Consider the following 18,165-nt stretch of genomic DNA (forward strand, 5'->3'; position numbering starts at 1 on the left):
AGTTTAACACCACATTGGGCAGCTTAACACCTCTTGAAACCCCACTCAGGCAGCTGCATTTAAGATAGGGAAGATACATTTCTTTGTGTGAACAGCAATACAGCTAAATATTACTCACCCATTTCAGGGAAACTGCAGGTTTAATAGCACCAATAGCAAGCAAATACCTGCAATGGTTTACGTCACATAGCAAAAACAAAGTCTCCCAGGAGTATCTATAGGTAACAACCTAAAAACTCAAGAGAATGACTACCATCCTATAACAGACAGCAGGTTGCTAATGATCTGTATTCCCATTCATTAAGAAAATATTTCTCAGATCATTTCCCACTTACATTGCTTGCCATTAGGCTTCATAAGAAAAGTATTTTATTTCAAGGGGAAGATTTTTTAGCTCTTCTTCTTTTGCACAAGAAGAAAGTTTAATAACAAAGCTCTAGCAAGTCAGGAGTTTCTTTGCAGGACAAAATACATCCCGAGAAACTCCTAATTGTAGCAAACTTCCCGGAGAAGTGTGCAAAACTTTTCAAGGTTGAATAATTCCAGCAACATTAGTTACATTCCTCTTTCTCCTTTTCCTCCTGCTATAAGGAGGCATTATTGTTGTTATTATTTATTATGGGCTGCGGAAGGGCTAGCGAGAAGGAAAGCGCCGCGAGGAGCGGGCGACTCACGTTGTTCATGTACTCGCTGAGCAGGTCCTGCAGCGCCTGCCGCACGGCGTTGCACTCGGCCACGATGCGCTCGCGGCGGTCGTCGCGCGTGCACGACGAGTCGGCCATGAGTGCCGCGCCGCTGATGATGCTCTCCAGCCGCTCCTCCAGCGACGGCCTGAAGCGCGCCTCGCTGAAGGTCATCGGGTCCAGGATGATCTTGTTCTAACCAAAAAAAAACACACACACACAAAAACAGAAAATGAGGGGAAGTTTAGGAATGTACACAAGTCTTTTTTTGTCTAAAAAAGTATATTTTGTTGCAGTGGTTTCACAGGGTTTATCATTTCCCAGCTGACTAAATGAACTAGTTATCTAGCAAATTCTTGAAAAATAATCAGGATTGCACAAGTATCTGCTAGCTAAGAAAGCCTAAGTCGCTACATAGTGTGTAAAATCCTTAGCAACAAGAAATTGTAAAAGTGCTGTACTTGACCGCAAGAACAACAGGTTCAAAAACATATTTGGGAGGCACAAAGGAAAACAAAGTCTTACATACACAGTATGTCTGTATCTCTCTGTGTATAGACTATGTACATTTGAATCAAGTAAAGTACGTTGACTAATATTTTTCCTTTGTGAACTTGCTGAAGAAGTTTTGGATTATCAGGAAATTAATATGCAATGTATAAACATGCAAACATTGCTTTGAACGTGTAAGCTATTTATGACGATACAGCAGCCCAAATATTCTCTGGGCTATTTTCTTCATTTTGACAATTTGTAAGGGTAGCCTCCACTGCAGCAATGCTACTACATTACCTCAATTTTAAAAGAAAAAAAAATGATGGAAATTTTCATTAGCACTGCAAGAAAATGGCACAACTGAGCAAACACAGAGGATGGGGTGAGCCTTGCAGGAAACCTCCTGACATCATCTTTACACCAAAACAGCTACTAGGAGCTACCAATGTATTATTACAGAGGGAAAGAAATTATTTTGCATGGTTTTCAGCAATTTTTGCACACTTTGTGAAAACCGACAGGGCACACGGCCTCGGCTCCCCTGGGCCTCCAAAGGAGCATCCGCAGCTTTCCCAGACCCATGATCCTCACACAAAAGCACAAAGGTCAGCTCCTTTGCATGTAACCTAGAATTTATAAGATTGTGTAAAACTTTTGTTTGTTTGTTTTAATCAGGAAAAAAAGTGCTGGGTTATCAAGTTAAGAAGCTCTTAGAGTGCACAAAGACGGTCTCAATCCCTCTTTAATTTGCCATACAGCATGCCAGCTAGCAAAATATTTTTAATCTGTCAAAAAATGTTTGTTTTGTTTTTGCTTCCTATTAAAGGCCTTTTTAGTGCTTAAATTAAGAATACTGCAAGATACTTGTGTATTTTATATACTGGTGTTTTATCAGATGTTCAATACTGCTAAACGGCATAAATCCCCCTAGCAGCACATTCAGCATGAAGCCATCTCGCAAGCATTGAGTCACCACTGGGTTATATTCCGACCTTCTTTTTCTTTACCTTGTAGTTCCAGGCAAAAAAATACGAAATAAATCACCTGCCCCCACTCGTGGGCACATTAGCAAAACCACGGCAAGCTGTAACCTTTTGCTGCAATCATGCAAATAGGTTTCATAATTGCAGATTGTCTAAAAGGGTTCTGCAGGCTGTGCGGGTCTTCTCTGCATTTTTAAATAAAGTAAATCAAGGTGAAAGAGGGAGATGTGGACAACTGAAAAGTGTTTTGATTTCTGAGAATAATCATGACTGCTTTATAGCGCACACAGTTCTTTCCTAATGAAACATTTGAATTCTGACAGCGCTTAGATAGCATTATGATTAGGCCAATTCCTGTGCAATCAAGAGCAAACCAAACCATGATACAGTTAATTTGAAGAAATAAAGTAACAATGGTGTATTAAAATGCTCATCAGAGTGTCGGGACATGATCCATAATCAACATCTTCCCTCAACATTCCCAGCAATGTCTGTTTTATTATAAATTGGAACACAAATCACCTAAGTCTTGGGATAATTCTGTCCCCAAATCTCAACACAGAGCATTTTCTTTAAATCAGTCAGATAAGGACTTTACAAAAAAAAAACTTAATTTTTTAATAAGAATTTTACAAAAATGCTTATTTCATAGCAGAACTTGCAGTTGACTCCTCCACAACCTCACAAAAAACCCAAGGCACATTAGAGAGAAAGAGCGGCAAGCCCTGAGAAGTTTATAATGTAACTGAATGCTGAAGTGATACACGGTATGAAACACAAGGGAAATTTATCACAATTCACTGTTAAGTAACAGAGAAAAACTGGAGGCTTTTAAACAGATACAAAATTGTTCCAGCTCCAGGAACTGCTGGCATGGCAGAACTAAAAGCAGCCTTAGCTACAGCATGGAATACTGTTTCACAGTGTTTTCTAGGGCCTGCGATTCCCAGCACTAGGCAGTGGCATTTTCACAGGCGTCTAAATGAGAAGCGGCTTCCCTGAGAGATGGCCCTGTTGAAACTTCATGCAGGGAGTTCATTGCCACACTTGGGAACAGTCTGGTTTGGGCTAGGATCATTGGAATTTTCAGCACAGTATTTGTATTGAATGCAGTGGTAGTAAGACTGAAATTGCATCCAATGAGCTATCCGCTTTCTAAGAGTTTGCACTCACAGTTTGCTATGGGCCTCAGGCCCTAACATCTCCTATGGAGGTATCCCTAGGCTATTTCCATCCCGAAGAAGTCTGTCCAATATTTGTTTCGGATCTTGAGTTAACAAAAATGTAGACTCATAGAATATTCGGGGCTGAACCAGACCTCTGGAGATCACCCGGTCTAAACCTGTCCTCAAAGCAGAGCCACCTTTGTCACCAGGCCAGACTGGCAGGTCCAAGGCTTTTTCCAGTCAGGGTGTGAGATCTCCATCCTCACAGATTTACAGAATTTCCTGGGGCCCTTTCCAGGGCTTGGAAATTTCAGCAAGGTGAAATTTTGCTCTTAATATCCAATCAGAATTTTCCTTGAATAAGCTGGTATCTGTTACCTCTCATCCCTCTACCATGGACCTGCAAGCTGGGCCTGGATCCATGTTCTCTACAGCCTCCTGCTAGGCTGTGAAGACACCAAAATGATGCTGAGACTCACAATGATGCCAAGAACCTGTGGAGTGACGGCTCTCCACGTGTCACTTCCAAAGAGACACTAGTCTTTGCTCACAAAATGCTCACACACCTTTGCAGAAGTTCGCTATCAAAATGTGACTTGAAAATATATTACTGGCACGTACATATATTAACATTATATTAAAAAGGAAATAATGTGTTCAAGGAAAAAAAAGTCATTTCCAGGAAATCTGACTAAATAAAATCCTTCAAAAATATTAAAAGGACAAGTGTCAAATTTCCATTATTTCCTGATAACCAGCTAATGGGTGAAGGATGGGAATAAATTGGAACATTATACATAATTAATTAACAAACATTGTAATTCTAATTATTTCTAGCTTCTTTAAGATTGCAGGTGAATATAAACAGATCGATATAGTCAGGTTAGTGCTGTGAATGATTTCCAGCTTCAATTCAACAAACAAAGTTCAAGTATATCAATTTAAAATCTTGAATTGGAGACTTACTTAAAGACTGTTAATATGGCGTTAATATCTTCTTTAAGTATCCTACAATTGCTGGATTAATTTTTCTTGTATTCACTGTTATTTAAAGTCTATAAAAAGGCAAGATTATAGAAGAGCTGCAATGCTCAAAGAATCGAAACTTTTAAAAAAAAAAAAAAAAAAAAAAACACTTTTTCACACAAAATGAGTATTACAAGCCATTTTCATCTTGCTCAGCTACCATGACCACTAATAAACTGCACTGTACTACTTTTGAAATTTAAAATATCAAATAGACTAAATATTCATACTTTAAATAAACATATTGAAAATAGCATGTGTCCTACATAAGTGCACTGTATGATCAGAGAGCTTGAAAATTTGGGGGGACTTATTTTATCTCACTGATTTGCATCTTTTGCTACAATACAAAATCATTAGTTTCAATTAAAAATATAAAGTCAAACAAAACTCTACATGTTAAATTGAACTAATCTTTTAGGGGAAAAAAAAAAATGCTATCATCCCAAGCTAAATTATTCAAACTCATTACTGCATTTCCCAAACTAAGCATCCCCCCTTGCAAATTATACGTATTGCCTACTTGACCTTAACTAAACAATTTACCTACTGGCTGAACAAGGATGAAGCCTACCCATTTTTCTTGTTTACACCTTTGCACACAAGTGTACAAAGGGAAAAGCATCCACTTACCTTCATACAGATACCTCTCTCCCAATTTCCCTGCATTCATTAGCCTCCCAGCCAATCTCAGATGCACAGAGAAAGCAATACAGGATTCGCTATTTCTTAGTGTTTCTTTAATTTTTTAATTGATGTAAAAGGATGATGATGAGAACAGGGAAGTTTATAGAACTTACTGTGTTCTCTTCTTTAAAATACACACTCATACACATCAATTAATAACAAAAAAGTAGTTATTTCTTCTCCTAATAGAGCAAGAATTAATTTAAAAAGAAACTATCAAACCACATAAACCTAGTGTAATATCAGCTTGTTTTGCTTTGATAGGAAATCACCTTCATATTTAAGAAGTGGCATAAAAGGGGTAAACTTGAAGTTGCAGTCGTGTCACTGCTTAACTATGAAAAGTGGAGGAAAAATCCTAGAAGGAAGAATCAGGCAAACTTCTCAAAACACTTTTTGTTACAATTTACATCCTGGACAATCCCAGTAAACTGAAGTGATAAGTGAAGTTATCAAACACCTTGGTAAGCAGCATGGTATAGGAGTAAAGACATTTAATGGAAATTAATGGCTTTGAGGCTGCTTTCCTGATTCATTAATCTGTTGTGTGACTTTGGATAAATGATATCCTTTTTCCTCTATTTCTCTTATTATTGATTTGTCTACTTAGAAAATGAAGCCTTCAGGGCAAGCGCGGTTTCATAAGAGTCTTCTCAGCAATTTAACACACTGAAAATACGCTTTTTACTGCCACTGCTACTCCAAGGCATGTCAAAAAAAGAAACAAAAACACAGTGACAAACGCCATTAAAAATCCAAATTGATAGATATCGTGGATAAACAATGTCACAGGCAGCAAGGCACTATGAAAAAATGTCTTTTTGTAGAGGTACACACAATAATAGACCGAGACACTCAGTTTTCCAGAACAACATGGGAGATGGTGCTGTATAAATGAAAACAGGCAATGTATTTCTTCCCTCAGAAAATTGTAAAGTGCTGGGTTTGAGATATCGCAAGCAATCTGACATCACGCACCTTTGATTTAACAGTTCAGATCTTATTTATTATTAATACAGTAAGCAACAAATAATATATTGAATAACTACCACAGAAAATCTATTTCTTTATGTTGATGATTTTCCTCAAAGGGTGTTTGATCTGTGTGCCCAAACAAATTTGTTTGCATAAGGCCTCACTCCAAAAGCTCCTCTGCAAATTAACCGACTACTGTCCTATTACCAAGAGCTGAAGCATATTTGATAGCAAAATACATAACTCAACAGGAGAACTGAAAAAAAGAATTTCAGGAGGAGAGAAAAATTAAGAACCCCACTAGATGGTGCTCTGATACAGGAAACAGAAATGAGAAGGCCCCCCCTTTTTTTTTTTTTTTTTTTTTTTTTTTTTTTTTTAAGTAGTCAAAGTTGAAAATGTATCTGGATCTAACTACTAGCAAGCAAAGTAATGGCCTATCCCGCTCTCCCCAGACACAGAAATGTTACAGAAGCTGCCTTTCTGCTACACCTGGGAAACCAAAATCCTATCATCTCCAGTTCAGCTATTGGAAATTTCCATTCCACAATAATAATATACTCATCTCTGTATACACCAGTAAAACAGAAGGAATAATAACCAAAAAATCTCTTAAACATCTTAAAGCCTGCTGCAATCGCTCCTCATTAAAAGCAGAATGAACTTCTGAAACAGACAGATAAAACCTGCGAGTTTCCTGCTGCTAAACCACTGCCATTCTGCATAGAAAATCCTGAATTAAGGACTTTGTCCCCTGTCCCAGCCACCTCGAATGCTAAAGGACAGGATAAAAGTTTTCATTAGTTTTGTGAAGTTTGGGGGTATTCTGTAAAATTCATCATTTCATTGCTGTTCAGTGTTTTCCTAACACATGAGGGACAGTCAGCCTGCAAGCTACAAACCAGTTCAGGCTCCAGGGGATGTCACATGCTGTAAACATGAGGCCACAAGTCTGAATGTGACGAGGTTCAGGACAGCGAGCGAGCAGGGTACGCAGGGCTGGCATCACGGGGACGCTTGCAGGTATCCGTGCAAACCCAGCCTACCTTCTCCTACTAATCCTTCCTCCACAGAGGATCTCCAAGAGCTGCAGAGCACAAAAAGGTTCCAAATACATTAAAGACTAGAAGCCCTTGAAGCACAGGGATGCTGCTGGGTACCCAAACTGAATATTCTTCCCTAGAAAATGCACCCAAAACTAAACTAAACTCCATTTCGATGAGATATTTTTATGACTTTTCTTGTGATTTCAGATCTGAAAAATGTTTCCGTTCTTATTTTAAACTTCATATTTAGTCAATTTATCTCGAGGATGACAACTCATTTTGCTGAAGAAGCTATTTACAAATAACTTGAGATTTCACAAGCCTCCTGAGATCCATCTTTAGGCTGCACATGTACTACTGTCGATTCTGTTTACAACACTTGGAAAATGTGGAACACTTGGAAAACACCTAATGACTGTAAGAAACTGCGTTGCTCCTGTTCCCTACCATTATTTCACATTTTGACTTCTCTCACTTTTATTAAACATAAACTCTAGTATCACCACACGAGTGCATTCTGGCTTTATAGTTCGGTATGCATTTTTTTCCATTACATGCATCTTGGATCTGTTGCTCCATTTAAGAAGCTTCGCAATCACTAGCCCTGGAAAATATGCTCAAAGCATTATTAATGTCTTCAAAAAATAGACTGTGTTTGCCCATTTATTTAGTGTGAACTTCCTTTTATGTCCAGTGACTACTCAGTTCAGCAGTCATTTTGTTTCTCCTAAAAAGCAGTCATTTCTCAAACAGCAAATTTGTGATTTGCACTGCTCAAAAGTTGTTAGTGACCAAGTCACTTAGGCCAAATGTCTGCTCTCCCAATCCTTCTCACAAAGGGACGCGTGGCAGATTTTCAGCTCCATCGGGACTTTCCCCAAATACAAAACTACCTCGTGTGGGAAAACCAAGATTAATTTTAACCACCTCTCCCAGTTCTCACCCTGATCTCTTTCACTAAAAACTAAATGACTTCCATACTCATGGAAGACTCGGACACCACATAGCAAAGGGGTGTCAGGTAGACATGTCCATTAAAGCCATTACAATATAATTTTATGTCATTCATAGATACAGAACTTGCTAATTTCATACATATGTAAATAAGTATATATTTATACCATAAAACTCAAGAAGAAAGTCAGCTAATTGGTGTCATCAGTTGTAGTATTTTCTCCTGCAGGAACACAAGAGCTGAGAGCTGTTTGCTTTTACCATGAGCAGAAAAAAGGAGGTAGGTCACAATGGGAAAAAGTGTCTTGTTTTCTAATCTGCATCTATAAACATGGCAAACACCACAGAGTCTTCAGAGTCAAATGACCAAGAAGCCAGTGAGCAGCTACAGCTTGATCCATGTGCACCTCGGGGGAGGATGTAGGGGGGATGAGACCAAACTCTTCTCGGTGGTCAGTGGCCAGTGATAGGACAAACTGAAACCCAGGCAGTTCCACCTCCATGTGAGGAAGAACTTCTTTCCTGTGAGGGTGCCAGAGCCCTGGCACAGGCTGCCCAGAGAGGTTGTGGAGTCTCCTTCTCTGGAGATCTTCCAGACTCGCCTGGATGCCACCCTGTGCCCCGTGCTCTGGGTGTCTCTGCTGGAGCAAGGGAGGTTGGACTAGATGATCTCTAGAGGTTCCTTCCAACATCAACCATTCTGGGATTCTGGGATGTTGCATAATGCCATGTTCCTGAGCCACCCGTGACATGAAAGGATCCATTTAAATTCCTAACTAATTGTATCTTTACAATCATATTCTTAGAGGAAATGTTACAGCTGCAAAGTCAAGTACCCAAAATGAGAAAATGTCAGAATAAGATGCAGCCCATCGTGCCTTGTGTTTTGGTGGAGGAAGGGAAGTGGTTGATTTTTTTGGTCACGCTTCCCCACCAGCTCCTTTTGGGCTGTTATTTTGCCCTTTCTTCAGCAATGACTTAATTTATCTATTTTATCCTTGGCATGTCATTTATTGCAGACTATCCAAGTCTTGATGCAAACAGAGAAATATTCTTTTTAAGGATTCCTATGGTGTGCTCATCACAAAAATGTAGATATATAGAAGACTTTGATAAACCTATTCTCATTGCCTCCTGCAAGAAAGATTACCCTCATTTTCTGCATCGAAAGCTAAAGCAAAACTGGTAGAATTTTGTTTTTGAGAACTTATGTATTTTAGCATGCCTTATCTTAAGCACCTAAAATTTGAATTTTATCAGTGTTTACTACTTCAAATGCGGTCAGCACATCTCGCTGACACAGCTCTGTTTCTAGAAAATAAAAAAAATCAGTCTGAAGCCCAGATTTAAAATAGAGGTAGGCTCCAGCTAGCTGGATTTTCCCAGTGCCCGACACAGTCTCACCCTGTCCCTGTCCTTCTCCATTCCCCTTTGCAGTCCATTGGCCTTGAATCTATTTCACTATCCGTTTTTTTTATTATTTTTTTTAAATCTCTTTCCCAGCTCCTCACTTAAGTGGAGTCACCATCTATCTCTGTGCCCATCTAGCAGGAATCTCGTGGTCCTTCTCACTACTGTTTGCTCAGTGCAAACATGACATTTTCACACTAAGCTCTTAACAAACACATTGGTTTCTTTATCCTCAAGAAAGAGTAATATAGACAGAAGATAAAGCATGCTCCATTAATCAAAGAAAAAAAAAAAAGAATTTTTAGCAAACATAAAATATACAATAAACTTTACTAATAAGTTATCCAGAAATATCTGGAGTTAAATGACCTAAAATTACTATGAGAGGATTTAAAGTGAGGCATTAAATCCTACTTGCTGTAATCTTCATCAATCTTCTCCAGACAATACGTCAAAGCAACAAAATCTGATTAGAAGCAGACTCATGAACTCTCTTCTTTTCTACATAAATTATCTCCAAGAGCACAGTATGTGATAACTTTTTGAACAGACTGCTGCTAAAACTCACAAGTGACTTTACAGCACAGAGCACTGCAGTAAAGAGTATGACAATTCACACAACATCTACTTAAAAGACAATATTGATGTATTTAAAACAGTAATATAAACTACCTCTGACAGTATTTTGACTCTTTTTTTTTTTTTTTTTTTTTTTTTTTTTTTAAGTGCTAAAGGCACAAAATGCTGATTCTGAAACTTTCAAAAACAAAGGTGAAGAGGTAAGCAAGCATTATGGCAAATCCGTGTGCTTATTTTAACACAGAAGAATTATCTTGTCCTCCAATACAAGGTTTACCACACACTCCATACCAAACACAAATTCACATCAAAAAATACGACTGCTAGTGTATAATAAACATACTGAAAAAATATGTTCACTGGAAAATATAATCTTCCTTCTTGAAGCAATCCTTTGCCACTAAAAAAATTTCTTCTGCATCATGTTTTTTTCAACCTATGGAGCCATTAACTACTCCAGCAATTCTGCATGCTTTCTGACTTGTTTACCAGAAATGTAATTTCAAAATCACCCTGCAATTGCAGAAATAAGTTTAAGCTCTCCCTGGAGTTTCAGGAATGATGATTCTCTTGTAAAATTAAATCCAAATAAACCTCATTCAATCACTAAGCAGGCAGGTAAATTAGGAAAAAATGATAGGAAGGAGATAAAACCGTATTTTAAATCTTTGTACTCTTATCAGAGAAGAAAACCTTAAAATTAGGAAAAGAAATTTATCAGAAACAGGGCATTTTTCCACAAGTAACTGTGAATAGAACATGATACTTCTCGCGTGTGTATGTATGATGCCTGCAACTTCATGGGAAGTGGAAGAGATTTTACCTGCAGGAAAAAAAAAATATGATGCTCCCACAAAGCAGCACAGACAGTGGTGTTCTTGCAAAGTCTTCACAGAGCCATGAGCCGATGAAGTGCAGGTTGCAAGAAAGCACCGTGACCCTCTGCACTGAGCAGCAGCAGTTTGAGACTGAAGAGTCGCATCCTTCCAGTTACTGTTTGCATGTTATGGACAGCAGAGGTTTCACAAAGTACCATAGAAAAGACCAACCAGACCAAGCAGAGAGATTATTTCAGGGTCTTATCAGTCAGGAACCTAAAACAGTGAGCTGAGAAGGCAATGGATGCAATAATGACCTCTCTAAATTTTGATCTACAAAAGCTTCCAAAGAAAAAATACAGACCTAGAACTATATATTGTAAAGCAAAGCAAAGCAAAACAAAACAAAACAAACTAGTCCATGCAGGCAGTTTCTTTTATTTGGAAAGAATGAGGTATTTGAAAAGCATGCTGAAAATCGACTCCATCTCTAGATCCTACAGTAGTTCCACTCACTGGTTTTACCAGCTTTTCACCTCCTGCAATTGCTTTTTATTCACCATATTTCATTCACTGTACTTCCTGGACCAGTGCAGATAGAAGTTTAAGAGTCTGCCTTCCTGCAAGCCTGACTCACCACATCACCCACAGCAGCAGACCACAGGCCCCCATCTCCACTTTGTGAGATGAACCATCCTCACTATTTCTGTTTTCATCCCTCAGTATAGCAGGAAAAGGCAGTTCTGTGTGAGAGATGCTTGGATTGCAACCTTGGGCATCAATTTAAAACAAAATACAAGAATCCTTTGCAAAAATCAGAATGCAAGGAAAGAGTAAAGTTAAAGTTTTCATTCTCTAAGAAAGGTCCTCAGCGAGGGATGTAGAAAAGCCACACGATAAGACTAGCAATGAAATTAGCCTTTAAAAAGTTAAGTGTTAACTGAGAAATAATTAACCAAAATTAGCTGTTGTGAAAATCATTAAAGCAAAGCTCTAGGTATTTGTTTAGATAGAGGCTGTAGCACCTCCCCTGCAGCTGAAGGGACTGGTATCAACTCCATTAGAAAGCTGCTTTACTCATAACTCTGTTGAACATGACTCCTGATTCAGCAAGCAAACTGAATGTTAATGCTCCCAGGATCTTTCCACCAGCATCTTTATCTTCCTGTTCTAACTTTCTTCCTGACAAGCCGGACAAATCTGATTCTACCATTCCACCAACTAGATCAAAAGAACATAGTTGGCCACAGAATTGGTCACAGAACTTAGTCACCAAATTACTCAGCCTTTGCATTATATAGAACTCTGTGGTTAGATTCTTTGAAGACACCAAAGGAGAAGAGGACTTGTCTCTCTCTGATAGCCATAGTACATGAGCAAGAATAACACCTTGCAACCTGAGCCCAAGAGTAGAAAAATGCTCCTCACATAAGAGACAAATGTCTGCAATTTTCTGCTACGGTCTAGGAAAATAAACCTGAATGAAAAAGAAAATTTAATTCCTGTTCAAAACCTGCCTAGTTAAAAGCAATGTTGATTTCGTGGCGAAACAGTGGATTTTCCATACACTTCCAATACTTACATCAAATTCGTTGAGGGCAGCAGCAAGTTCTCCTATGCCCGTGTGGCCCTTGTTCTCGTCGGTGGGCGACGTGGCCTGGGCGGCATTGGAGATGCCGGCGATGGCTTCTTGCACCTGCTTGAAGACGTAGTCTCTGTTGGCTCTCGTGGCGGCCACGTCGGGGTGGCGCAGGAAGGCCTGCGAGGCCGTGTACAACATGGTGGCGTTCTTCTTCAGGGCCCCTCGCGCCGCAGCCATTTCATCCCTGCAGTGAGGGTCTTTCAGTTCCTGTAGGGAAAAATCACAGCGATTTTTAGAAGTAAATTCAAGCTTCAGCATTAGAGTGCACTGCCTGTGCAGTTTAAACATCCCTGCAACTATTATAATGTCCTGGGATTTTGCAAAGATGGCATTTATGACAGAGTCTACCATAAACCCCAAAGAAAAGTTCCTCCTGTTCAAGAAAGGCCAGTCGTTTTGAGTAACTAAAGCTGTTGCATTCTGCTCAGAGCTTGTCATCTCAAGTCAGATGCTTCTCCCATCCAAAGGCCAGCAGCAAATTTAAATAACACACCCAAAATTGAACTCCCTGATTGACTGGATTCAGTCTGCTGATTTCATAAAAGCAAGGGGAGTGTAACACTACTGCTGCAGCAAGTGCCATATTTTTGTAAACACTTCAGCTATGTCCTCGTCAAAACATCACAAAACAAACCCTTAGAAATCCCGCTGAAAAACCACTTGTTGATGGGCTTGTTTCTAGTGTATAAAAGCAACATAAATACCTTCCTTGTTTTTTGTTTTATACATATATATATAATTATTTTTATTTTATTATCTTAATTTACAAAATATATTTTGATGATTTTTAAGGCTGCTGGATTTCCTGTGAGTTAGCTTCCTTCTAAAAGTTAATCACGTGTGCTTTCTCATTTCCCCTGACTAGGTACTCGGCATACCTTACGTCACCAGAATAAGATGACATTATTGCTAATTTACCCAAGACTTCCTTAATTTATAGGTTACATCACATTTTTCAGGAAAGCTTTTCAAATATTAGGTAGTCTAACAATATTCATAATGACCAAAGAAATAAAATTCTATTTTAACCTCTGTTTGAACACTGAATTTTGGAGATGTAAATGGTTTACTTATGTTCACCCCCACTATCTGCAGCAAAATTAAAAACAAAGCCAGATATTCTGCATTTAAAGGTTGGCCTTTCACTGGCCAAGTTCAACCACACGCAAAGAAGTAAAACTTATACATCTCCATTAATTTTACTATTTTTTCTTTCTTTATCCCTTGTTTTTAACTATACATCCACCACAGAAGTATCTGAACATACAGAACAACACTTTCATATAGTGACTTTATTTTTCATCTTTAATTTATTTATATTCCATATAACTGAAAATCTTACATTTTGTAAAAAATACTGCAATGATACAGAAGCAGATTGCAGAAAATAATGGAAAATAAAAGAAGAATAGGGAAAACCTGCTTCTAAACCAGCTACTAGATCTGAAACGCTACAGAACATAAGGACTATACACCTGAATAATTACTGTTAGCCACTCGCAAGTGAAAAGACCTTATACAGATCCACAATGACAGAACCTTTGAGGCTCTCAAGAACAGTGCTCAGGAGAAAGTTGTGTTTAATAGCAGGTTGTATAATTATGAGCATTGAAAAAATGTTATAATGACTTCTCATCTTTTTTTCTGTCTTCCTTAGTAATAAGTGAATGAAGAATTTGTCAAGTATCTGAAAGTTAAGAATGTTGTTTTTGAACATGAACTGGCTTTCTGTTCTTCCTCAATTTGAATTACACTGGACTACCCGAGAGCTCATCTTTTTCCAGCTGTCAGAGTGACCTCAAATCAGCATAGGTTAGAACTAAATTGGAATAATCATTACTTGAAAACTACCCATAACCTTCTGAATCACTCCCCTTCTCACCCTTGATTCCATTATTAATTGAAGCCACTCAAAATATATTCTTAAAAGAAATTAACTGCATTTTGAAAAATATAATCATATTCAGGAAAAATCAATATGATTAAATTATAGGCCATGGCCTGGCAGTTGCTTACTGTACATTCTAAACAGACAGATGGGAGAATAACAAAAACATAAGCTCTTTTCTAGCCACGACTCATTTTCCCAATCGCTGCTTTAAAACACACTCACCTGTTGCCGCCTGGCAGCCACATAGTTCAGTTTGACCATCTCTTTTCCAAACTCCTTGAAACGATTTGCCAGGTCTTGCTCGTTTGTCGCATTTTTCACTGCTTCTAGCGCTTCCTCTACCTAGGACGTAACAGAGGAGCAATGCTAGCACTTAAATCCAGCTGCCACAAACTATTCCAGACAGTATCCTTTGCTGCATGGGCCCAATTCAGGATATTTCCACTGACTTTAATTATGTATCATAATATAAAAACTGTCTGGATGCCATCATGCATTACTTTCCAATAACTGTATTTTGTTATTATGTATAATTAACATAAAAGACATAACTATACTCATTTCACCATTCTTATTTACAAGAGGAAACGTTTAATATTGTTTTAAAGCAAAAGTGATAAATAGGTTCTTAATGTCTTGTAGATGTTTGTGTGAAAGCAGAGTAGTTATTAACTGTAGAAGAAAAATAATTTTGAAAAAAGAGACTGAAATATACTGTTAGCATTTAAATGTACCCTGATATATCAATAATACTGAATCTTTGTAAGGAAAATAATAATAATAAAAAAATCAATACAGAATAAATTTGTAATTCTCTTTTTAACCTGTCAGCCTTATTTGGAACTTCTCATCAATTGCTTTCAGACTAAACAAAAGCTTTAGATAAAGTAGATAATCTGCCCAGATTATCTATTAAATCTATCATGGAACTTTAATTTATGTATGGAAGAATAAATAAATAAATGACTAAAATGCTTTTTTCACCAATTACTTTTTCCTGTTATTAGATAGGAATTTGAAGTTGTGTTTCTGTCCTGCACGATATAATAATGTAGTTTCAAGCAAAACATTTGAAAAGGGAAAATCATCCATTCTTCCTCCTTCCAAACACCTATTCCTGCTTTCTACAGGTCTATACAGAATATGTTCACAATTTAGGAGGCAGGAGAATAGCAACCAGCAGATTTCCATAGCAGAAGGTATGATTCACAAACCTAAACCCTTAGCTATTATGCTCGAAAAGTTCTACTAAGTCTGACAGCTGCAAGAAACACCTTATTCAAAATCTAATTACCTCAACTTTCAATGGAGAAAAAAGTAAGAAATCATTGTATTATCAAATGGGCTGTATTATCAAAATATCTTACTGACTTTCCTGCCACCTGAAATATTCCCCAAAGTGTTTAGGACATCAACACTATCCATAGCAGGAAAAACAACTGCTCTGACATACAAAAATCTATCATTTCTACCCTGCAAAACAACTTTCTGTTCCAAGGAATATTTTTTCTTCTTCTCTAAAAGTTATTTTCTTATTTCCTCAGTGGGTTCTGCACTCTAGCAAGAAGCACATGTCAAACCAGATAACTTTATGGTTTTAGACAGCCTATAGGTTACGGCTTCAGAATAAACAAGTATTTGAAAGGAAAAAGAATGCACTGAAATAAGAATATCTTCCTCTCAGATTGAGAGGCATTTATACTAAACTGCCTCAATCTTTCTTCTTTAATATATTGGTAATGACAGGCACAGGCATGACCGACTGATACACATTTTTGTACGTCTTGCCAGGCACTATTCAATCAAGTCGCTGGAGGATTTGTTAGACTGCAGTTTGACGACGTGATCTTGGAGATCATTCTCTACCATGGCAGCCTCAGCTCAAGCCTAGGAAATGCTGAAATGAATAAACTGGATAGGAAAAGCACATGAAAGTACATGAGCACAAAACCCTCATCCTAGATTTACAATTACAAAATTACATCATCACAGACTATATTGGCAGATGCTGACACAAGCTCCACTACATAAATATTAGTGTTAATTCTAGTAGAACAAAACACAATCTGAGTGAAATGAGGGTCCTTCTGAAAAGGAACTGCCTATATTCAACCTAACTTGTTGATGAAAAGGCCCCATGAAGTCTGAAGCATAGTTCACTTCCCTGACATAGGATCCCAACAGTATAAACAAAGCTTCATAACTTTGATATGCAGAATGATTTTAGTTCATTAATTTTAGTTTTTGCATGTTACCTTAGGTCATTGCTGCCCACTATGATTTAATGCTTATTGGCTTTACACTACTTTTCTTTATAAAGTGGTATGAAAATAATTTATATTGTCAATCCTCAGAAATACATTACCCTTTTTTACCTGCAAAACATAATCAAGCTTAAAGTCCTTAAATTGTTTTTTGATAAGGAGGACAACATGTGTGAATTTTCCAAAATAGGGGTATGTGGGGTACTAAGCTGGAACAAGAAAAATAAAAGCATTTTCGAGAGCCGCTGTGCTAACACTGCACACTGGCACAGCCCAACCGGCTGAGCAGGCGAGAACAGCTTTGTGTTCATTGCAGCAGAGCTCGCTAGAATCTGGGCAGAAAAGGATCTGCCTTTTCATAACAAAACCCCTTTTCAAACCTTTTTGTTCAACAGCACAATTTGTGAGTTGAGAGGTTCTCATCTCTTTGTAAGAATAGAGGATGGTTGTAAGGTTATACTGTTAAAGACAACAAAAAAAGGAAATGCATTCTGGACAGTCATAAAAAAATAGAAAAATATAATCCTCTATCTCTTCTGCCAAGCTCACACATGTAGTCTGCAGGTTTGACATACTTCATGAGCTTCATGTTGTTTTAGGGATTTTTATGTGCTTGTTTATGCAAGAAATAGTGCAAGAGTCCAATAAATAGCAAATAAATAAATGCATCTGTCCAAATGCAAAGCATTTTAACAGGCTTTCACCAATAGGTGAATTTTAGTAGCCAAAACTGAATACAAATCTATAGCAAACTATCTGGTAACCTGCAATTCCTCTTCATTATATTTTTACTCCTAACGGAGTTGATTAGGCTCCTGGACTACTGTCTCACTCCAAATTCCAGAGCCCCTCTTGCAGTTGTGCAAAGACATAGCGGGGGAAAACCAAAGTACAGCTGTAGTACTTGCCCGATGCCACAAGATAGCAGCACGTGACAAGTACCTGGCTACTAAAGCAGCGGGTAAAGCTGCAAGGTGAATTCAGCAAATGCAGCCTGCTTGCTGCTCAACAGCACTGAGAGCTTGGGCATTGGGCACTTCCGGTGAGCTTCCAAAAATTAAGTTTGGTGAGATCGGAAAATTAATGGGAAATGCCAACCTCTACTTCTTGTCCAACACTTTCTTAAAACACCAGAGGAATAGATTAAAACCAGAGCAGAACCACGACCAGGGGACCTGATTCGCTACATGTTCAACGCTGCTGATACAGAAGAGAAAATGCAAGAAAGGAGGCGAAAGGTGCGTACGATTTTCAGGTGCGACAGCAGCCTCATGACGTCAGCCATGTCGGCCAGGATGAGCAGGCGGGTGACGGCGGAGAGCAGGGCCCGCGCCGCCCGCACCATCGTGCCGCGTTTCACCGAGGAGCACGGGTCGTCGGCGAACTCCGAGGAGGCGATCCGCATCGTCTCGCCTGTGAGGCAAAAAGAGGCTTTAAGGAAAGGGCACATACTTATCTTTTTTCTGCATAATCACCACGGCAAGCAACATGCATCGCCCTGCAGATGCCCTTCTTCAGACAAACCAAAACACCCTCCTGTGCGTTA

General features: G+C 38.5%; 1 protein-coding gene across 3 annotated transcripts in view; it reads right to left on the reverse strand.

Moving 5' to 3' along the window:
* CTNNA2 (catenin alpha 2) overlaps positions 1–18,165 on the reverse strand; it is a 395,828-nt gene that overhangs the window by 286,347 nt on the left and 91,316 nt on the right. For all 3 annotated transcript variants that reach the window (XM_088524973.1, XM_088524972.1, XM_088524970.1), the window contains 4 exons: positions 17,866–18,032; positions 14,578–14,697; positions 12,405–12,671; positions 675–878 (listed from right to left, as the gene is read on the reverse strand). In XM_088524973.1, the coding sequence (XP_088381099.1) occupies positions 675–878; positions 12,405–12,671; positions 14,578–14,697; positions 17,866–18,032 (758 nt within the window). The remainder of the gene's footprint in view (positions 1–674; positions 879–12,404; positions 12,672–14,577; positions 14,698–17,865; positions 18,033–18,165) is intronic.

This window comes from Tinamus guttatus, unplaced genomic scaffold (genome assembly GCF_059628265.1).
Source record: "Tinamus guttatus ecotype Peru unplaced genomic scaffold, ASM5962826v1 Tinamus_guttatus_pri_ptg000218l, whole genome shotgun sequence".
NCBI classification, from domain to species: Eukaryota; Metazoa; Chordata; class Aves; order Tinamiformes; family Tinamidae; genus Tinamus; species Tinamus guttatus.